The 23,243-nt window shown below is 38.8% G+C and overlaps 1 protein-coding gene across 4 annotated transcripts; it reads left to right on the top strand.

Annotated features, from left to right (window-relative positions):
- The first annotated feature begins 76 nt into the window (after positions 1-76).
- SEPT2 (septin 2) lies at positions 77-23,058 on the top strand. 4 transcript variants are annotated; one of them, XM_010561249.1, is made up of 14 exons: positions 84-115; positions 575-767; positions 2,463-2,495; positions 3,654-3,774; positions 8,122-8,208; positions 9,117-9,240; positions 12,176-12,310; positions 12,599-12,716; positions 14,043-14,144; positions 14,465-14,610; positions 15,243-15,326; positions 17,767-17,824; positions 19,733-19,845; positions 20,294-23,058. In XM_010561249.1, exons 3-13 carry the CDS (start codon positions 2,487-2,489, stop codon positions 19,835-19,837), a joined length of 1,089 nt encoding a protein of 362 aa, XP_010559551.1. In that variant the 5' UTR covers positions 84-115; positions 575-767; positions 2,463-2,486; the 3' UTR covers positions 19,838-19,845; positions 20,294-23,058. The 4 variants fall into 4 exon arrangements, with proteins under 4 accessions (XP_010559549.1, XP_010559551.1, XP_010559550.1 ...); XM_010561247.1 differs by lacking the exon at positions 575-767 and having other exon boundaries at positions 77-120; XM_010561248.1 differs by lacking the exon at positions 84-115 and having other exon boundaries at positions 391-767.
- The last annotated feature ends 185 nt before the right edge of the window (positions 23,059-23,243 follow it).

Below are 23,243 nucleotides of genomic sequence, written 5' to 3'. Positions count from 1 at the left end.
CGGGGCCTCGGGCCTCGGCTCCTCCCCTCCTCCTTTCCCCCCTCTCCCCCCGACGGTGCGCGCGCGCGGGAGCGGAGGTTGGGGTCGTTGGCTGTGTGAGGCGCCGGGAGGTGAGGTGAGGTGAGGGGCGCTGCTTTCCCTCGGTGGGGCTCGGGGGTCCGTCTGCGCGACCCCTCTCTGGAGGGGCGGTAAAGGAGAGCCCCTACCCCGGCTCTCCCCTCTGGGCGCTCCCGCGGGACGCGCTCGGCGGGCCGGGGCTGAGGGAGGAAGGGGCCGAGGGAAGGCAGCGGGACGGCCGGGAGGGGTGCGGGGGAGATGCTGGTGAGGAGGAAGTGGGCCGATGGGGGCTGCGGGGCGGGGCGGCGGCTGTAGAGCCGCCAGTTGCTTGGGGGTGTCGGAGAGGTTAGGTAGCGCCGGGCCTGCCTCCGCCGAGCGCGGGGCCTTGTGGTCGCCTGAGCGCCTGAAGTACCCGCCGACGGGAGGGCCTCGGAGCTGCCGTTCCCTCTTTCCAGAGGGGGTGAGGTAGTCACTCCGGAGCACTCTGCGCGCCACGCTTCATGAGACGCTCTCGTAGAAAACTCCAGCCGGGTTGTTGAAACCGCAGGGTAAGGAACATGATCGACCAGCTCCAGAGGAAAATCTGGACTGCTTTGAGACTGCCTGCTCCTGCCTGCGTGGGAGCGCTCAGCCGCTGCCCTGAAGGGAATGCTATGGGAAAGATCCTTCGTGAAAGATTTCTGTGCTTCTGTTGGTCCATATATTAAAAAGTAATGTAACTACAGCCATCTGCATAAGTAGCTCTCCTTTGTTTCTTGGTAGCTGTGAGAAACTTTCCTCTGCTCTTAGCCTGCCTCTGAGAAATAGTTGGGTGACAGACAAGCCTCGTGAGTTAAAAGAATGTTCTTCTGTGTTCTGGCGGGATCTAGTTTTGTTTGGCATTGAAAATCTCTCATGGAGAATGGTTAAGCAGGGATCAATGACATCACTCGGCAGGAAACACTCTTGGAAGGAAGAGTTGCTATTGGAGCAGTCTTGCATGGTGATAAAAGTCTCAGAAATAACCCCTTCAATAGTTGAATGCTTTATAGGTCATAGACCAGCTTATTGACTGAAATACAGACATTACAGGTACTAGATTTTATTTTTAGCATGAAATTTCACTTGAGAAGCATGTTGCCCAGTTTTTATTCTGTGTGTGTAATCAGGATGCGTAATGATGGTGAGCTAAAAAGTTGCATCTTAATAAACCTAAAGGAGGTTGCACTTTTAGATATATACATATCCAGTAGCTTTGAGAAGCAAATGCCATAGCTGCTGGAAATCATCAACAGTTTACAAACAACTTTGCCTTCTGCCTGGCACAAAAAAGGTTGGGCTCTTGTCCATCTGACACTGGGCAGTTTGCTTTGACTTCAGGATGGCTTTTTGATGGGAGTGTCGTACATTGAAGCAATTCAGTGTCATTTCACATGAAGCTGAACTCACTGACAAAAATCTGCTTGGAAGACGGGAAGAATCAGATGGTGATAATTTCAAATCCGTAGAATGAAAGTGGGAGTGAGCTAGATAGGTAAGAGGTGGCTATGGTATGTGGACTTTGTGAGTGGGAACAGATACCTTTTTGGTTAGAGGGCAAGCCAGTGGAGGGACTAGAAGGGGGACTTGGAGCACTGATCACTTGAAGATACAGCATATGCTGACATTTTTATATTGTCATAGTAATTTATATGATCTCTTGAAGTCATGCAAGTTAGCGTGATAGAAGTGTTGGCAGGTCTTTGTCAAGAGACTTTTTTGCATAGAGGTGTTAGATGAGAGATTATTTTTGTGTGTGTGTGTGTCTGCTTTGTATTTCAAAGTGATGCAGCTGCATGTGAAAATCTTACCTTGGCAACAAAAGTTAAAATGACTGAGGTTGCAAGCATCCAGACAAGAGAGGAAGAGAAAATGTTTTATTTTGAAGCTGTCGACTCTTCACAGAACACTCGAGCATGAAAGGAAATGTTGAGGGGAAGGAGGCTTAAGAAGAAAAAATAATACCCGAGTTGGGTTTTTTATTTTTGAAAAAACTGTTTCCTGTAAATAGTAAGATGTCTTTAAGCAGTGTGTTTGGTTTGGTTAGTTTCCGGAAAGGATGTGAACTTTTCTTTTTTAGGCTTCAAAATGGTTTATTGTACATCTAGTGCCTTTAGCACCGCGCATTCATGTTGCTTGAATTTATTGCCCAGTGATGATAATAGGAACAATGGTTGCTGAAAATTTTGTCCCTAGTTAATACCAAAGAGTCAAATACTTGTACTCTGTGAAGCAATTGACACTGTTTCAAATTCTGGACATCCAATCAAGAAAGTTTCTTTTTTATGTGCGATGGTGGATATTATATTGTTTTGTGGGGGTTTTTTGTTTTGCATTTTTTTTTTCTTGTATGATTTTCAATAAACTGAAAAACATTATTTTTCCAGATTCGTTCCTGACCTTCCATAAAAATGTCCAAGGTAAGAACAACATTTCTATCTTCAGTGTAACAATGTGAAACAGATATTTTGGTTTTAAATATTAATCTGCAAGGGCAAAATGTGTAACTTGCATCATGTTTGATGGTGATGCGTATACTAAATTTTGGGTCATAAGTAAGAGAGAATTCACATTTAGAAGAAATAACATTGAAAGGTTGAGTGATGTAAAACATATTAAAGTAGTTTCCTACAAGTATAAACCTTTGGAGTTAACTAATACTCTTGGAAGGATTTAGTTTTGGTCATGGAGTTGCATACAAGCTCCCTGGTGCATTTTCATTGGAACTTCCATTCTGCTACTGTGTTTTGAACAGGAATCATTTAAGGAAAGGATGTTCTTAGATTTAGTTTCTTCATTTACTAATAGCGTCAATTGATCTTCCAGTAAAATCCTTCATAAACAATGTGATAACTTAAAATATTTTTGACATGCTGGCATTCATCTAATTCTTGGTTCCCTGCGTTTGGTATAATGGGTAAAACATCCATGTTAGCTTATTGGAGTGAAATGAATGATAAAGGGTGCCTAAGTAATGTGTTTGAAGAGGGAAACTAATAGAGCTAAAGATTTCGCTGCAGTATTTGTAGTAGTGGGCATTTGAAACACTATTGTGTAAATTCCCCCTCCCCACCCCCCCTTTAAAAGAGATCTCTAAAGAGGACTTCCAGCAAATGGCTATCACTTCACGGGTTGTTCAGGGTTTTCATTTGGATGTGCTAAAAACAGATTAGAAATGGTCACCTTATTTAAGTCCATAAACATGGGACACAAGCTTTTTTTATTTCAAATGTGTGTGAAGACACTGTTTAAAAAGTGTGTGATTAGTGAATTCGCTTCATACTTGAATGAATAAGTGTTTGGCTTTTTGTTTCTTTTTTACTTCAGGTGATCCTGTCTGGGTGGCTGACTAAATGAATTCTTTTTTTTTTTTTTTTTTTTTTTTTAGACTCTAGGTGAATGCAGTTGTTCTGTACTTCATTGTGAAATCATTGAGTAGTAGGAACACCCATGTAGTTTTCTCTCTGTATGTCATGTAGCTTCCAACCATTTGAAATAACTGAGGAAGGCAGTTATACAAACAAGTATGTCTTGAGTGTTGCTTATTATTTTCTTATTTTATTTTATTTTATTTTTAGCAACAGCCTGCTCAGTTTACCAATCCAGAAACCCCTGGCTATGTTGGATTTGCAAACCTTCCCAATCAGGTTCACCGGAAGTCTGTGAAAAAGGGGTTTGAATTTACTCTTATGGTAGTTGGTAAGGAAACATTTTATAGTCTTTCTCAAAATTAGTACTTGCTCACAGGGAATTTGGAATTAAAATGAGTGTTACTTCCACCATTGTAAGGCTTCAGCTTGCCTCAGAAAGCTCTTCTGTGCTGTAGCATTCAACTTTCTTTTATAGTTTATTAATTCATGCAGCAGTTGTTTTCCACACTACATACCATGTTTGAATACAATGATAAGTTTGTGGGTGGAGAAATTCTGTTGTGCACTCCAGTGGTCATTACTTCCTTCCTTCGCTCCTGTCTTAAAGAATTCAAGCATTCTATTTAAAATATAGTTTTAAACTGGTTTTGCATTTGAATACAATCTTTATTTGCTTGCATGTCCTGATTAAGAGACTAGTATTAAGGAGACTATTCTATTTAAAATGTTCTTTATGCTTCCATGGTTCAAAAGAATCTGAACACTGGTCTTTACACCCCTTCTAAATACTCTTTTAAGAGAAGAATGAGGATTGGATTAGTTGTTTTTGATGCAAGCTGTTACTCTTTAAATTGATCTTGATTTTCTGTTAGCAATTATAACTTAAAGTTTAATTCTATTCAATATTTCATTGAGAATCTGTGTTGATATCTGGAATTGAAAGAAAAATCTAGTGTGACTGCAGAAATACCTTGATCCTCTGAGAAGTTGGTGTTATTTTTGCAAATTAAGTAGGCTCCCACATCAGGCTTGTGCTTCTTCTGTATCTCTCCCGTTACTGCTTGGGAGCTGTAACTTCTGAGTTTTGGTATTTGAACTCTGTAATTGTCCCTTTTAAAATAGGCTTTGCAAAAAGTACCTTAATAGAATTAGGTTCTTTATTACCTGGCATCACAAGAAGTAAATCCCATTTGTGTGTTAGAGTTGTCCAAGAGACTTCACAGTGGCAATGAGCCGGAGAGGTGAGGCAGTATGTGATAGGAGATGTTTAAGTTCTTAATTGTTTTGGATTCCAGTAGTTACAGAAAGAGTCTGTGCTCAAACCTTTCATTAGTTTTGCCAAATGACAGCCCTAGCATTCCTTTTATCCTGTTTCTCTCATTTGTACTTCAGTGTTGGGCAGACTTGGCCCTTATTTTTGTCTTCCTAGAATTTTATCATAGTTGTTTACTGTATCTTTCATTGGATTTGCTTAGGATAATATCATAATGGATCATAAAATCTAAGGGTAAAGCTGAACTATAAGGAGATGCTTCACATTATGGTATCTACTGTAACCCTTCAGAATTTACTGTTCGGTGATCCTAAAAATCTGAACAGTTCTGAGAAACAAAAGATGTACTTTCTCTGCTGCAGCTAAACTTAATTTCCAGATCTCTTTGAGATTAATTGCAAATAGTACTATATGAAACAGTTCTGGCAGAAAGCTGTGTAAAATTATATAAACCAAACAGTTTTTTCTAGCCTCTTGTAGAAGAGAAAATAGGGAGAAAATTACATGGTGTGAGAGTAATAGAAAGGCAATTAACCCCACCCATGTCTCAGAATAAAATTTAACTTTACAGTCATTGCCTGCCAGTGTTTTTAGGGATAAATGAAAGGTACAGGAAGAGAACTTGGAGAAAAGTAATTTCATTGAAAATTTGGAGTGATATTTTAAGATACACTAGCAGAGGAAGGCAGTCAATGTAAGATAAAATAAACTGTGCTTTAAATTGTTGATTGTTTCAACAGTTTGGAATGTGAATTCTTTCTCTTGAAATGTGCATGGGGTTTAAGTATGTTCTCTTGTGGGCTATATCACAATGCCTGTATTGAACTATTATTCTTCATTAAGTTGCCATGCTTCTTAATTTCTGAGCAGGAGAATGTTTCTTTAAAAGCTATCTGCACTGACAGAGTCCTAATCAATTATTTTTCTTCTTCGCATTGTTTTTTCTGCCATTGTTTATTCTGGTTTGTGACAATATGAGCTGGGGTTTATAAAAATTTGGCTGCTTGGCTGTGTTGCTTCCAAAGAAATCCTAACTACTTGCATTTATTAACAATTTCATGTTCATTCTCATCATTAAGCTGTAACTTCATCTAAATAGTTATTTCACTTGACAGTGTGGTGGGTTGACCCTGGCTGGACGCCAGGTGCCCACCAAAGCTGTTCTATCACTCCCCCTTCCTCAGCTGGACAGGGGGGAGAAAATACAACAAAGGGCTTGTGGGTTGAGATAAGGATAGGAGAGATCACTCACCAATTACTGTCACAGGCAAAGCAGACTTGACTTGGGGAAAATTAACTCAATTTATTACCAATCAACCAGAGTAGGGTAATGAGAAATAAAACCAAATCTCAAAACACCTTCCCTCCACCCCTCCCTTCCCTCCCAGATTGTCTACCTACCCCCGCCAAGCGGCGCAGGGGGATGGGGAATGGGCTTTATGGCCGGTTCATCACATGTTATCTCTGCTGCTTCATCCTCTTCAGGGGCAGGACTCATCACACTCTTCCCTGCTCCCATGTGGGGTGCCTCCCACAGGAGACAGTCCTGCACAAACTTCTCCAGTGTGGGTCCTTCCCACGGGCTGCAGTTCTTTATGAACTGCTCCAGCATGCGTCCCTTCCATGGCATGCAGTCCTTCAGGAGCACACTGCTCCAGCGTGGGTCCCCCACGGGGTCACAAGTCCTGCCAGAAAACCTGCTCCGTGGGCTCCTCTCTCCACAGATCTGCAGGTCCTGCCAGGAGCCTGCTCCAGTGTAGGCTTCCCACAGGGTCACAGCCTCCTTCGGGCACCCACCTGCTCCAGCGTGGGGTTCTCCATGGGCTGCAGGTGGATATCTGCTCCCCTATGGACCTCCCTGGGCTGCAGGGGGACAACCTGCCTCACCATGGTCTTCACCACGGGCTGCAGGGGAATCTCTGCTCCAGCGCCTGGAGCATCTCCTCCCCCTCCTTCTTCACAGACCTTGGTGTCGGCAGGGTTGTTTCTCTTACATGTTCTCACTCCTCTCTCCGGCTGCTGTTTCTGTGTGCCCCGCAATTTTTTTTCCTTCTTAAATATGCTATCACAGAGGTGCTACCACTATTGCTGATTGGCTTGGCCTTGGCTGGCGGCAGGTCCATCTTAGAGCCGGCTGGTATTGGCTCTGTCGGACATAGGGGAAGCTTCCAGCAGCTTCTCACTGAAGCCACCCCTGTAACCCCCCCTGCTACCAAAACCTTGCCACACAAACCCAATACAGAGAGTCACTAAACTCTTAACTAAATGTGGCCAGTAGTTAGAATAACTACTCTTTTCATTAATCCTTCACAGTGACTATGAAAACTGTTTTGTTTTACATGTAATATTTACCCAGACTGAAAGTATGGAATGTGCCACTGGTTAAAATCATACTTTTTTTGGTTTTGCTGAAATGATGCCATGTTACTGTTGAGTTTCTCTGGCTGCATGTCTCTTCACTGGTGAAGGCTGCAAAGATAAAATCTGATCTGAGAGATGCATTCTGTAAGGCATTAAAAACTGTCAGCTCCTAGTCAAATCTTTATTTAAAAAATAATTCCATTTCTTTTTTCTTTTGTTCAGATATTTTTGTCAGACTCCTATAGTCTGTGTTACTCAGAGGGATCATGCGGCCCATCATTTTTAACATCTAATTTTTTAATTAATTCTATCAACACCTGAAATAAAACCAAAATTCTAGAAAAAGATTTGTTCTGTGAATTCAAGTACTGAGCGCTTTGAGTTGCTGGTCTTTTTTATGCTGTGAACATTTTTTGAACTTTACTCATGGCTTAGTCGGCAGTCCTAGAACAAAAATATGTTTATGGTACACTTTGGTAATCCCCAGTTTCATGAGTGAAAAAAATGGCTCTGTGTCTATGCTCAGTGGCCATGTCATATTCTTCTCCCCTTGGGTTCTTGTTTGCTGTGTTAGTATAAAAAGCAGAAGTAAATCACAGTTTGTGATGGCTGGCTGTGCAGAAGTTCAGTAATGCCTTTTTTATTGTTTAAATTCATGATATAGCCTAGGCAGGATCTAGCTTCTCACTGTGTATGATCTTCTACATTCTGGATTGATAGCAGAAAAGCATGCCTTAAAAAATCAGGAGACATGAAATGGGAAATTTTAAGTCTAAATTGATCAGAACTCCACTTGACTAGCAGATTTAATTACAAATCATCAGTGAAGGCTCTGAGAAAGTGTATTATAAAGCTGAGATGTAAAAATTGTTTTTTGACCTTCTTGTGCAAACTTTTCTAATACAAAATTATACGCTGTAAATTTTTAAATTAAAAGATTTACATTTAACATGAAGAAATGTATAGTCAGATGATACTGTCTGGATACAGTTGAAATTAGTTATGTAAATATGTTGAGTTTATCTTTATATTGAATCACAGGTGAATCTGGATTGGGAAAATCTACATTAATAAACAGCCTCTTCTTGACAGATCTCTACCCAGAAAGGATAATTCCAGGAGCTGCTGGTAAACACACCTTTGTTCTAGTATCTCTGTTCTTGATATTTTTGGAGTTGAATGCTTTTGTCTTTGGATTTTAGTAACAGCCAGTAGTGATTTCTAGCTTTAATAATTGCTAATGTATTTCCTTATACTTGAACTGTTTGATAGAATTGGTTCCCTCTGTATCCAGGATTTATATGGGGTCTTTGTTGTTTAGTCCTCAGATGTATTCATATTGGCGCCTAGAAAGTTGATCCCTTCTTTTGCTTAAAAAACGTCATTGTGTCACAGTAAGATAAATAATGAACTAAACCAATCAGAAACTTCCTTTAATTTTTAACCTGTTGCAGTTCTAAACATATGCATTGTTTATGTCTGCTTGGACTTGCAACTTGACTCCTTTGCTTTGGGTTGATATTTAGTGAATGTGAACTTCACCTCCTTTTCTTCACTCCCTTGTTCCTTTTTTATTCTGTTAACCAAGGCATACAATAATCCAGCAAAAGAGAATGTTGTAAGAAAATAGAGGAAGATGCTGGGGTTTTCCCTCTTTTCTACTTGTTGAATGACTGGCTTTAATAATTTATCATGTTAGCTGATGATTGCTTATCACTTTCAACCTTAGGAAGAAAATCCATTACGTATAATTTAGTATTGTTCTCCAAATTCCTGGTTACCTACAGTTTTTTCTCAGTCCTTTTTGCCTTAGTTTCTACATTATATTTAAGAACACTATGAAATTTCATACAGTCTGCTAACAAAATCTGAAGAACTTAAGTACTGAGCCTTGCTGTTAAGTTATCAGGCCTTAAAAGGTAATTCATGGAATAATATTTATATGATTGCATCTGCCAATTAATCTTTTGAGTCTGTCTCAAAATGACATAGTCTTATGAATTCTATTCTGAAAGATCAAGTTTATTGTCTTTTAGAAAAGATTGAACGCACTGTGCAGATTGAAGCCTCAACGGTTGAAATTGAAGAGAGGGGTGTGAAACTACGTCTGACAGTTGTAGATACACCAGGGTATGGGGATGCTATCAATTGTCGAGACTGGTATGTACACAGGGTATATATTGATCTATGTATGAAGACCAACATCCATTTCCTATTTGTTCTGGGGGTGGGGAATAAGTAACTGAAGTGGGGCTATATTAATAATGATACACAGTTCAAAGTAGGATGGCCCAAGTGGCAACCCTAGCTCTTTTAAACGCTTCCATTCCAAATTATACTCTAGGTCATTATCTTCCCTTTTTCTGGTGTGCTATGCAAAGTGCTGAATTTGAGGTGTGATTTTTGGAGAGGTGGGCATGTTTTCTAATTTTGAGGAAGCTTAATTTAAGTGTTATGAGTTCATTCAGATACATGTAAAAAGGCATGAAGAACTTCCACACAACTTGAAATAAATTTTGTGACATGGATATTTTTTAAGTTTGGAAGAGTTATAAGTGAACAGTGACCTTGACATTTTTATAGTCAGAAAGCAATGGAACCACTGGGACACAAGAAATTCAACAATACTCTGAGAAAGTAGTTCATCTAGTCTTTAGTGCAAGTAAAAATCCACCTTTAGATCTTGTCATATTGATTTGAGCATTCTCAGATTCTGTGCTTCATTTTTAAGTGCACTTTCATCATCTTTGGGTTTGGTTGGGGTTTTTTGAGAAATTTACATTATAATAAGCAATTGAGTACTTAAAGTACTAAAAGTACATTATAATAAGTAACTGAAAAATAATCTTGAGATCAATGGCAATCAGTTTTCAATGGTAATCCCTCTTCCCCCATCTCTCAAGCCCCTGAACTTCAAGGCAGGGACTGGGGAATTGAAGTCCCTCCCATCATAAGTGATGATCAGGTTTGAGGCCACCTGAGGAACTTGAATATACATAAGTCTGTGGGACCTGACAAGATGCATCCCATCTCATCAGGTTATCTATGGCAGATGTAGTTGCCCAGCCGCTCTCCGTCACATTTCAAAAGTCATGGCAGTCAGGAAAAGTCCTCACTGACTGGAAAAAGGGAAACATCACACCCATTTTTAAAAAGGTGTCATGGCTTAACCCCAGTCAGCAACTAAGCACCACGCAGCTGCTCACTCACTTCCCCTCCCACCCCCCACCCACCCAATGGGATGGGGGAGAAAATCAGGAAAAGAAGTAAAACTCGTGGGTTGAGATAAGGACGGTTTAATAGAACAGAAGACACTAATAATGATAATGGTAACACTAATAAAATGACAATAGTAATAATAAAAGAATTAGAATATATAAGTGATGCACAATGCAATTGCTCACCACCCGCCAATCGACGCCCAGTTAGTCTCCGAGCGGTGATCCCCTGCCCCCACCCTCCCTTAGTTTATATACTAGATGTGACGTCCCATGGTATGGAATACCCCGTTGGCCACTTTGGGTCAGCTGTCCTGGCTGTGTCCCCTCCCAACTTATTGTGCCCCTCCAGCCTTCTTGCTGGGTGGGCATGAGAAGCTGAAAAATCCTTGACTGGACACAGAGGTGAGGCTAACTGGTCAGTAGTTCCTAGGGTCCTCCTTTTTAGCCTTTTGTCCTGGTTTCAGCTGGGATAGAGTTAATTGTCTTCCTAGTAGCTGGTATAGTGCTATGTTTTTGAGCTAGGTATGAGAAGAATGTTGATAACACACTGATGTTTTCAGTTGTTGCTAAGGAATGTTTAGTGTCCCTCAAGGGTCCGTAGTGGGACCAATACTGTTTAATACCTGCATCAGTGACATAGTGGAATTGAGCCCACCCTCAGCAAGCTTGCAGACACCAAGCTGAGTGGTGCAGTTGATTCACTAGAGGGAAAGGATGTCATCCAGAGGGATTTTGATAGGCTTGAGCAGTGGGCCCATGCAAACCTCATGAAGTTCAACAAGGCCAAGTGCAATGTCCTGCACATGGGTTGGGGAAACCCTCAATATCAATACAGACTGGGAGTTGAATGGGTTGAGAGCAACCCTGCAGAGAAGAATTTGGGGATACTGGTGGATGAAAAATTGGACATGAGCCGGCAATGTGCTCTTGCATCCCGAAAAGCCATTTGTATCCTGGGACACATCAAGAGAAGTGTGGCCAGCAGGTGAAGGGACATGATTCTCCCCCTCTACACTGCTCTTGTGAGACCTGCATCCAGCTCTGGGGCCCTCAGCACAAGGCAGACATGGACCTGTTAGAGCGGGTCCAGAGGAGGACCATGAAAATGATCCAAGGGCTGGAACAGCAATGAAGAAGGGCTGAGAGAGTTGGAGTTGTTCAGCCTAGAGAAGAGAAGGCCCCATGGAGACCTTACTGAGGCCTTTCAATATATAAAAGGGGCTTATAGGAGAAAGACTTATTACCCGGGCCTGTAGTGACAGGGCAAGGGGCAATGGTTTTAAACTGAAAGAGGGTAGATTTAGGCTGGACATAAGGAAGGAAGTTTTTTACAATGAAGGTGGTGAGACACTAGGACAGGTTGCCCAGAGAAGTTCTGGATGTCCCATCACTGGAAGTGTTCAAGGACAGGTTGGATGGAGCTTTGAGCAACCTGACCTACTGAAAGATGTCCCTGCCCATGGCAGGGAGGGGTTGGACAAGATCTTTAAAGGTCCCTTCCAACCCAAACCATTCTGTGATTTTAAATCAATTTGGAACAAGAAGCTTAGATTATCTTTAGCATGTGTAATTAATACTAGCCAAAAGACTAACCCAAGATAAATTTGCTGTAGCGCTTAAGATGTGTGTTATATGTATGTATGTTTTACCTTAATAAAAAAAAATTATGCATAGTAGTTTGTTATTCTGGAATTCACGTAAAAATTTTAAGATTTATGCTCTGCTACTTTCACAGTCTTACAGCACCAGTAAATGAATTTTTGTCCACTAACAGGTTGGTTCATCAGAAGGATGTCTTTACCTTTGAAACATCACTAAAATTATTGACCATTTGGGAACGAGCATGATTTCTTGAATCCATATTTGTTTTACAGTTTTAAGACCATAATCTCTTACATTGATGAGCAGTTTGAGCGATATCTGCATGATGAGAGTGGTTTGAACAGAAGGCATATCATAGATAACCGGGTTCATTGCTGCTTCTATTTCATTTCACCATTTGGTCATGGGTAGGTGTTTCTCTGTCATTTTATTTTTTAAATTATTTTACTTCGGGGAGTTGGTTTGTGCCTGTTGACTTAAATTTTCAGAATCAGATTGCCATTACTTAAGGAAGTCCTAGAACAGCTGGAATTAATTTGGTATGTTCTTTTTCTCTGTAAGGAGAGAAATCTCCTTATTGGTGTGAAAATAAAATGGTAATTTAGATTAAAAATAAATTAAACTTTTTCCATATTTTAATCAGCCTTAAGCCTTTGGATAATTTAGATTAAAAATTTTCCATATTTTAATTTTAGCCTTAAGCCTCTTGATGTTGAGTTTATGAAGGCCATACACAACAAAGTAAATATTGTACCAGTGATTGCAAAAGCTGATACACTTTCTCTGAAAGAGCGAGAAAGACTAAAGAAAAGGGTAAGTATTTTTCTAGCTTGCTGAAAAATGTTGTACTTTGTTTATAGTAGCATGGTCACTGAAGAGAGGGGCATTCTCATTTAACCTTCCTCTGTCCTAGCCAAGAAAAATATAATGTCATGTACAGTGTAACATTATTTAATATGTAGTTTGATATCTTGTAACTTCTTTTATTATGTATTTAACTGAGAAATTGTCCTTAAAATGTTGCCTGTGAAATGGCAGGTTGGCTACATTTACAATTACATGATGAGTGACTTTTGAAACTTTGGAAAAATATTTAAATGTGTTTGCTAATGGTAATTGCTCCCTAACCTGTTTAATGAGTCACAAAGCAGAGATGGTATCTGCATCTACAATGTGCATGTATTTTTTTACCCAGTCAGAATTCTGATCATTGAAAAATAGGATTTTCAGAGATTTTTCTGATTTTGGGGTTGTTTTTCTTCCCTTGTGTCACCCTCTTGTAATACATTCCATTTTTTTCTTCTGTGGGCAAGACCCCTTAACATATTCAGTCTTGCAGGACTTGATGCTATATTTGCTGAGGTGGGGGTGGGGGGCAGGAATGCAACAAACCATCATAAGTTAATAACTATGAAATTTAGAAAGAAATGTTAGAATTAACTTGCCAGAAGGCACACTTGATCCAGTCTTAGCTGTTATATTTAAAACTTTATGTTTTTTTCAGTTATTCTGAACATCCTTATAGTTATCTTACCCAACTTGCAATAAAAAGAGATGTATACTTTAGTTTGATATATGTATTATGCTAGAATTCTGCAGAACTAAAGATTTTAAAAATTTTTTTATAAAGAGCAAAATTCAGGTTTATGGCAAATGGATTCCAGCTGCAGATGCCATTCTTAGCAGTCATGAAGACAGAATAAAGTATTTCTTGTGTCTGTAGCTTAGTTAGATTTTTAAACACTCCCACCCCTACCCCCCAAATAGTAATTCAGAGGCAAGAGCAAGGAGTTTTAGGCTGTTCAAAGCAATTACGACTTCTGAGTCAATGCTTTATAATTAAAAAAAAAAAACAATTGCAAAGGTTTAAAAAAAGCACAATTTCTTATGTGTAATCCACAAAGGATGGTGTTTATTTGAACGCTGTTGTTTGTCTGAAAGTCTGTGGCAAGCAGTTGTTGAATATCCTGAAGAAATATGGTGTTTAAAAACAAATACTTGCTCAGTAATTTGGATCAGTGAGATAGGCCCAAATTTCTCAAGACACTGTCTATAACTGATTAAGTAATTTTACCTTAAGATCTAAAAGTACTGACTTTACATGTATATTAACTCTATTTCTTATATGATAAATCTCAGATTCTGGATGAAATAGAAGAGCATAGCATCAAGATTTATCACCTGCCTGATGCCGAATCAGATGAGGATGAAGATTTTAAAGAGCAGACCAGACTCCTGAAGGTATGACTGGCTTCATAGGTTACATATGTGGAAAATATACTGTATCTTTTTGGACTGCTCAGGTGGCTTTAGAACAAGATACATACAGTGAGTGACCTGCAATGAGGCCTTGAGTGAGTCACTGTGTCTCTGTGCCCAGGCTTCCCTATCTGGAAGATGGTGGTAACAATTACTTTTTTTTTTTTTTTCCTTTACACCTTCAAATTAAAAGCATTAGGAACTTATTACCATAATATGCAGTGCTGAGCAGAACAGGAGTTGTTCTTGGAGGTTTTTATTCTGGTTCATTATTAGTAATTTTTTGCATTTTTGGCTTTCAGGCCAGCATTCCATTTTGTGTAGTGGGATCCAATCAACTCATTGAAGCCAAAGGTAAAAAAGTTAGAGGTCGACTCTACCCATGGGGTGTAGTTGAAGTGGAGAATCCAGAACATAATGACTTCCTGAAGCTGAGGACCATGTTAATGTAAGTTAGAAAATTCCATTTAAATGGTAGTTTAAAAAACAATTGGCAGGAAGATACTCAAACACTGTATTGGGGGTTTGGAGTGGTTGTGGAATCCTTGGAGACATTCAGAATTTGTCTGGAGAAGGCAATGAGCACCCTCGACCTACCTGGCCTAGCCTAAGCCGGGTCTGGACCACATAGGCTCCATAGGTTCTTTCCAATCTGAATTACTCAGTGATTCTGTGAAAATAATCTTTCGTCGAACAGAGTATTGTATTGCTATTCAGATCCCCAGGAACATAAACCAGGTCGCTTCACACCTTGTGCTTATTTAAATATAACTGTATGTAGATACATGTCTGCAAAGTTAAAAAGTCCACCAGGCTTTGCTACTCTGTTTCCCCTGCCCAGCACTGCTTCATCAAATACCTCACCCAGGAGGACAGCTTATGTCAGGGCTGCCTCAGGGTCTGAGGTGGTCTCTGTATGTGTCTTTTATTGCACCAATTTACCTTAAATTGGCTTTAAAATTAGCACGTTAAATGGGTGTATGTGCTGAACACATCCAATACAGTGCTGAATGTGAGAGTTGATTAAGCAAGCTGATGCGACACAAGTATGTTTTCTCTTAATTATTTTTCTTCCTCCAGCACCCATATGCAAGATCTTCAGGAGGTGACCCAGGATCTCCACTATGAGAACTTCCGCTCTGAGAGGCTCAAACGAGGTGGCAGGTTGTCATCTTATGGTTACATGCTGTTTCTTTCTCTTCTGATTTTTTTGTCTCTCGCTGTCTCTCCTACCATTTCATTGCTAGGATTTGGTAGATCATGGACAGCTCTCTAGCTCCAGTCAGCACCAAGTTCAGTCAACCAGCTTATACTGAGTGTAAGGAAAAGTATTACTTAAATCTGAAGAGACAGTTGTGGCATTAAAAGGGGATAGTTAGATCTCTGCTTTGTTTTAAGGCTTGAACACAGTTGGATTGGAATCTTGGAAGTAAGTAGGGCAGATGTCTATGATAAATGTTATCTTAAAAAATCTGCAAGTTAGGTCAGTGCTGATATGTTAAAAAAGGGGGTTTTTCAGAATTAACTACTGGAATATTTGGACTGCATCTTTAAAAAGAGAAACTCAAGTCCTTCTGCACTGCTTTATTAAATGTGGTATACATAAATAATTTTCTTTGCATAGCAGTCACAGGATAATGTCTTTCAACCCTATTTTGAGCTGTGGTGGGTAGGGCACAGCTTTCCTGGTAAGAGAGACAGGCAGAACACCCCATTTTTAACTAAAATAGCAGGGTTTGTGAAGTTGGGTTTGTGAGTTCTTGTTGAAAACTGGGTGTTTCCTGGTTTAGGTTTTTCAGTTGCTTTCTCTTACTTCAACCACTAGAGGGTTTCATAATTGCACATTTCAGTGGGTTTGATACATTTTGCAAAGCTTTTTCCATCATGCTGTTGGCATAGGGTTTGTCAGGTGCCTAGTCAGTTTTCAGGAAAAGGAGTTTGTCTCTGCCTGTAGCATTGGCCTACAAGTCCAGTTTACCCTTCAGGCAAGATGACACGCTCTTCTCCCCTGACTTCTAAATCCTGTCTTCTGAAGTTCAAGCTAAAAAAAATAATATTTTTACCAAGTTCTGGTGCTTGTTATCCAACAGGTATGTACAAAGGTCTTAGAAGTAATGTAACCTAGGGTCATCCAGAGTTAAAATAATGTTTAGCAATTTTTAGAGGATTTAAAGTTGCCTCTGCCAAGGACCTGTGACAGTAAATTGCTGTTAAGTTGGGGTATCTTTCTTTGTGAAACTAAAACATGTTTTTGTATCTTGTCTAGTTAAGTGGCCCATATGTCTTTGTTTTCACATTTCTGAAGTGGTGCTAGAATGTAGTTAAGTTTACCATAAGTGAAGGTAGTTCTTGTGTGAATTTATTTCAACCTTGCACCTATCCCAGAGGCAGTGCTTGGCAATTAGTGCTTGTTGACTGTATTCACTAATGTTCTCAGAGGCTTTTGGGCACAGAGGATTTTTTGACAATCTATTTCTCTGTTAACCTTTCTCTGTTAACCTTTCAACAAGCATCAGTTTGTTCACTTTGCACTTTTGATGGGACTTGTGTGATTAGATCTGTTAGCAGATCTTCCCCATTGCAACATGGGATAGGAGAAATCTATTACAAAGTGGTAGGTAATCTTGAAAATGTAGTACATAAAAATATTCTTATGTTTGGTTTCTCAGTGTAAAACTGGAATGTCCCAGTTACGCAAGAGTTTGCTGAGATACTGGTTGAGAGCATTTGCTTAATTTTGACAGAAGTAATCAATGTGCATACTATACGTTAACATGTTATACAAAAGAAATCTTTTGGACTTGCAAAAAAAAAAAAAAAAGTGACTATACTAGAAAAATAATCAAACCTCAAAGTCTTAAGAGGAGCAGAGGATAAAGAGTTCCTCCAACTGGAAAGATTCCAGATATGTACAGTGTTTGTGTTCTATGGTTTTGGTTATGAGCCTTTCAGATGTTTGGGAGCAAACATCGTTCATGAAGTTAGAGATGGGCTAGAACTGCATCAAAGGAAGGTTCTGCTGGGAGGTAGCCAGGTTTCCAGATACAGAATTTCTTAGAGCACTGGTTATTTTACATGTTGCTTCCATATTTTTGTTAACATCTTGTCCAGCATTACCTTGAACTTACAATTTGATTTAGTTGTATTGATTTCTTGCACCAATGAAAGAGAAGAATTGAGTATATGTTTGCAGTATTTTTGAATTTGCTACAGCTGTGTGGTACTCAAATTGCAATTGGTTAAGATACTGTTATGCTCAGGTAAATTGTTATACTTGAATACTGTTCAGAAACAGTTTGTATTGATGCCTACAGGCAGAGATCTGTCGCATTTTAAAGTCATAGCTAGAATGGGTTTTGAAGTTTGTACTTGTTCTGGGCATAACTTTATGAAGGAGTAAGGGATAAATTGGCATCTTAAAAATAATTTAAAAACATGAATTGCAGCTATATGGGGAACATGTTTCAAGGAATTTTGTTTGTATTCTGAAACTCTGACACATCAGATGTGTTCTAAGAGCCTTGATTTTGTCAACAAAGCATTCTCTGGAAGTTAAAAATCTGGAATGTATGCACATTATTGAACAATATCCATCTTGTTTTAGGAAAATAGAAGATGAAGAAGTAAATAAAGACCAGATTCTGCTTGAAAAAGAAGCTGAAGTAAGATGACAGAACTCTACTCTTGTGATGGGGGAATTTTTATTCTTGTATCACTATTTCAGGTCAAATTATTTGTATGATCATGGTAATCTGTAAATGAAAAGACAGAATTTGCTAATACAAAGTTATTCGAGGTGCAGTAACAAAACTGAATGTGAAGAGGTGTAGAGGAGTCTTGGGATGCTGATTTATTGGAACAGGTGGAACCTGGTAAAATGCCTGATTCCGTTGTACTAATCAGCGATGGATGTAATGCATGTTGTGTGGGGATGGAGAGCCATCCTCACGTGAGTAAAGGTTCTAAAGTTAGCAACTGCAGATTGGGAAAAAGTCGGTTCAGCTCTGCAGCAAAAGAGAAGACAGTGGTAGGAATTGTCAGGAATAAAGAACAAAACAGAAGTTCTCATTCTGCCGCTATGATAAATCCATAATGCATAGCTCTAACACTGTTTGCATTGTCGCCCTAACCCAAGAATGATATGGCCAAGACTAGAAAAAGTACAGTGAATAGCAAAAAGTGGGCAGAAAGGCTGAAGTGGAGACCTGAAGCAGGTCCTGTACAAGGGGAGATGCGGTTAATGCTCTTGTTGGGAAGTAGATGACAGATGGGAGGGATATAGTAAGGGGATTTACATAGTCATAGATGATGGGTGAGGATGAATGGGAGTCTACAACAAACAGGTCACGCTTCATGAGATTAATAGGTGGCAGATTTAAAATAAACAAGATACTTCTAAGATAGTCTGTAAATTATGGAACTCATTAGCATGGAATTTTGTGCATAGCAAGAATGCAGATGAGCTCAAAAATGCTGAGAGACTGGGGAGTTTTACTTTCTCCATGAATGTGCTCACTAAACACAAAGGTAGAATTTTTTGGTCTAGCAAGTTCAGAATTGACAGATTTCTCGAGTTTGAGAGCATATGTCAGGAAATACTGGGTGTGTGCACCTGGCTGTTAGGCTCTTCCATGCATTTGCTAATAGCCAGTGTTGGAGAAAAGGCTGAGTTAGATGGACTTTTTGGTCATCCCTAGCACAAGCAGACACTCAGTCTTTTACCAGTGGTCTTAGTGGCTACCCAAGTCCCAAAAGATAACTAGACTAAAAGTGAAAAGGGTTGTTGTTTCAAGGAATATGAAAAAAGAATAGTGTAAACATTTCACAGGTTTAACTTTTCATTGTTAAGCTTAACACTTTAGTTTGAGTTTAAAGTGTAGGTGCACAAAGGCAAAGACACCCAAAAATATTTTCAGTAGTGAGGTTGACTTCCCACGTGTCAGAGTTGGGTACCATAAAAGAATTTAAGTATCATGCATGCAACATGGCTGAATTAATCTTAGTAGTGAGTTACGTGATTACCCTGTGTTTAAATGTTGCAGTGCTCTAAAATTGAGCTTCAACCATTTTTAATAACGCTTAGGTCTCCTTGGATGATTTGCCTGTAATACTTGCATCCACCTAGTCATCACTAGCAAGGGAGTTGGGAAGTAATCCTGCCAATTTTTTTTTGTGACAGATACAGGTGTAGTTTGGAGGGATGTAAACAAGCTGTTTTTCTTCTGGTCATAAGCTTTGGTAACTGTAAGTGTTTGTTCAGCACTTCAGCACCATCATTTTTATGCCTTAAACTTTACAGGAAGCAGAGAATTCCATTTAGAGATGCTTAAAAATCTCATCCCAAATTACAGTAATAAAGCCTGCTTATTTCAGTCACTAAATTTCCAACCTCTTAAGGGATGAAGAAGAGCAGTAGAGGATGCCATAACCTGAGGTTGTTACCTGTTGGATAAAGATAATGCAGATATGTGTACCCTCTTTAATATAAATAATTAATAGTGTGGTGGCAGCAAAGAATCCTATTCTGAGGTGAGATTAGGCTACAGAATTCTTCTGTGCTACTTTTCCAGCTTCGTCGCATGCAGGAGATGATTGCGAGAATGCAGGCACAGATGCAGATGCAGATGCAAAGTGGAGAAGGAGATAGTAGTGCAGTTCATGGACACCATGTATAAAGTCTTTGGTAAGATGTTCAGATGCCACTTAAAGGGTTTTTCTTTTAACCACTCATAATTGTGGTTGGTATTAAGAAGTTTTGGAAAAATGTTTGCAAGGTGGGTTTGTATAGGTTTCGGTCTTAATTTTAATTTTTAAGGTTTAACTGTTGTTTGTGGAGTGAAATGGCTTGGAGCCAAACTAAATATTAGCGTGGTTTTGTGTGTGTGTGAGTGTGTGTATATATATATATACACACACACATACACACACACTCAAATTTTCCAGAAAGTCAATAAAATATATGCTGGCAAGAATCATGGAAGGAGTCTTTGAAATTGTGTAAAGAGGTGATTCTCAAACTCATGATGAAGTAATTGTTTCATTGTGACTTTTAAAATGTGTGCAGTTCTTTCGGGTTTCTAACTGTAAGAAGATAGCTGATCTTAAATTGTATTTTTATGTCTTATTTTTAGATTACTTTATACTCTGACTTAAAAGAGAACTTCTGGAGTTGAATTACGGTGGTGTTACACCAGAAAGGAAGCCTTTTGCTGAACATGTGACTTGGAGTTTGCTTTAGAGTTTAATGTGGAAATGCATTGTGGTAACTCTTGTGATACGTATTTCATAACATGTAGTCAGTGGGTATTTTATATATTATACACATTTGACTTTGTTTTTGTTTAGTAATTCTTATATTGAGCTTATTTAGCTTATTTTCAATTTCCCATTGTATTAGGGATACAGAATAGACATTGAAACTTTTCTAGCCTGATATGGCATTAGATAATAATTGCTTTTTTTTTTTTTTTAATATGGCTTATTAGCTCCCTGCCTTTAACTTTGTATCACATTTAGAAGTAAACAGCTGTCAGTGATATCTTGTTCAGTGGCATGTGATAGTCGCCTCACTAAGGATCCCCGCAAGGTTAATTTTATACTTTTTGCAGTGTTTACAGGTGTGTGTCTGTGAGACGATCAGCCCTTTTTCTGTCTTTGCTCAGTGCAGATGATTTCCTTGGCCTCTGCAAGTATCAAACTAAAATTCAAGCATGCCTTATGTCTTAAGAAAAGAAATAAGAGGAAATGCCTCTTTAGGGTGCACGCTGTATTTTAGATGACAGGCATTATTTCCTTCAGATTTAACCTTGAGGGATGTATATTCTTTATTGTTTGCCTAAAATCTCTTATACTATTGCAGATAATTTTTAAGAGTTTCTTGTAGGTCAGCCCAAATCAGTCCTGCTATTTTCTGGCATTACTGTAGCCAAATAAACTTGAATAATGCTGATCTTGTTAAATGAGGTAAACCCCAAAGAGTAGTTTTCTATGCATGGGTGTTTCCTATATCCAAATGTGTAAGAAGTTCTATCATTCCTAATGAGTATTTTCATACTATTGTTAGGGCATTGCAAACTGTTAACTGTAGTATAAAATATATACTAGCACACTTCTCTTTTTATAAAGTGATCTGTGCCTGACAGGATCAATGCAAGCTGTATTTTAAGGTCTTGCTCCAAGATGGAGTTAGCAGTATTACTTTGGAAGTGACTCTGGTAAGTTACAGTCGTTGGGTTTTTTTTAGGCCAAGGTCACTTTCCTTAACACTGATAGTAAAGGAGACTGGTTTTTAGCTTGGCTGGACTTCTACTACATATCATATCTGGTATTGTATTTGCAGTACGTAATAACAGCTATAGTATACAGCTACGTAGGTGGTAGCTGATAGGGTAAGCAGTAATACACTGTGGTTGGTTTTTCTACCACTTCTGATAAAGCCAGCAATCAGATTTCCTAATCTGATCTGTTACAAAACATTGTTATCTGAACAGCTAATAAATAGGTAGAATTGCAACTTCTTTCTCTTCTTTGAGCTCAGGTGCAGCTGTGACTTTTATAATTTTTTTAATGTTTCTTTGAAAAAATTAATGGGATTTCTACAGCTAATGTATAATTGCAGTGGTACTTAAGTGGCTAGATTAAATGTAAACCTGCTAGGCAACTGAAATTTTTAGCTGCCTGAAACTACTGTTTATGAATTGGTTTATATTTGAATCTTTTGAAAAATGTGAAGTAAAATCCTGCATCGTAGCCTTTGCTAGGGAGCTCCAGTTTTCTTCTCAAAAGAAATTACTGTCAAAGTTTTGCACAACTAATTTGACCTTCCCTAACCTTGAGAAAAGTGAAAATGAGAACCTTTTTATATGTTGAGAGGCACAGAAGTGTTAAGTCTCATTTTGTCAAATATTTACATATGAAACTTAGATGGAAAAACATGCACTTCTAAGTTCTTCTCTTGCTTTTTCGAAAGAATATGTAGAAACAAAGTAATGTGGCAGTATTGTCAGAAAACACTCCACAACAACTTATTTATTTCTTTTGATATATTCTTGTGAATCAGTTGTCATAAATTTACCAGAAAAACTTACTGTAAACTTAAGTCATCAAATACTTTGTGAAGTCTCATGCTGTTCTTCAGTTGCCACAAATCTGGTTTCTGATAACACAGTATTTGTCCACTTCTAAGCTATTTGTCTGATATCTCTCTGTTAAATGTTTTAAACACAGCATGCTTCAGGCACTGTCTGCTTTGCCAAGGGGAGCAACTCTGGGACATGCATGTTTTCACCTATAAGCTTGGTAGGGTATGGTAAGCTGCAATAGTACTATGAACCCGTACTTGAAGAAAAACTGTGAAATCTAAAATGTACGCAAAGGGGGACTGGTTGTACATGTAACTCTCTCTGGGTATCTTGGTTTGATAGTTTTTTCCTGTATTTTCTAACATGGGAACAAAAGCAGATTGTCCATGCATTTAGTGCTGTTTGGTCACTACCTGTGGAATTTTTTTAAGCAATGTCTTATTCTTTGAAATATCTTGTATCTATTAAAATATTTGATCAGGATAAAGTATTCTGTTTGATTCTTAGGCAAATAATTTTTGATCTACAAATTCTAGCAGGAGAAATATTTTCATATTTGTTTTGGTTTGTTTTTTTAATAGGAAAAAGCAAGTTTATGGCACTTGCCATTTTAACTGAAATACTTAAGACAGCTAATTGCTTCTTCTTCCCAAGTCTTTGGGGCAATCATTCGTAGTGTTCCTGATGTCTCTGAAGGTCTATTTCCCCTTCACTTTTCTTGTGATGGTCTTGTAATTAATGGTTTCATGGTAAGACATGAAAAGTGAGACTACCTTTCTCAGATTGTTTCAGACAGACTCAGCTAGTGGTAGAAGAAAGACAGAGACAAAAGGTAGATGTTGTTTGGTGGCTTGCTGAACTGGCCACAATTCTTCTTCTGTTACAGCATTGTAACGGTTTTTATTTTAGGAGTCAAAATACTTTGGAATTTGCAGAGCTTTATAGTTGGTAGCAAAAATTACTTGCTCTTGGTACAAAAATCTGTTATATTCTGTTTTAT

This window comes from Haliaeetus leucocephalus, unplaced genomic scaffold (assembly GCF_000737465.1).
Source record: "Haliaeetus leucocephalus isolate CR32 unplaced genomic scaffold, Haliaeetus_leucocephalus-4.0 Scaffold143, whole genome shotgun sequence".
Classification (NCBI taxonomy): domain Eukaryota; kingdom Metazoa; phylum Chordata; class Aves; order Accipitriformes; family Accipitridae; genus Haliaeetus; species Haliaeetus leucocephalus.
This window is presented reverse-complemented; position numbering and strand designations above follow the sequence as displayed.

Coding starts and splice junctions, on each gene's coding strand:
- SEPT2 (XM_010561247.1), top strand. Junction 9,241..12,175: donor GCTATCAATTGTCGAGACTG/GTATGTACACAG, acceptor TTTGTTTTACAG/TTTTAAGACCATAATCTCTT. Junction 14,611..15,242: donor AAGCTGAGGACCATGTTAAT/GTAAGTTAGAAA, acceptor TTCTTCCTCCAG/CACCCATATGCAAGATCTTC.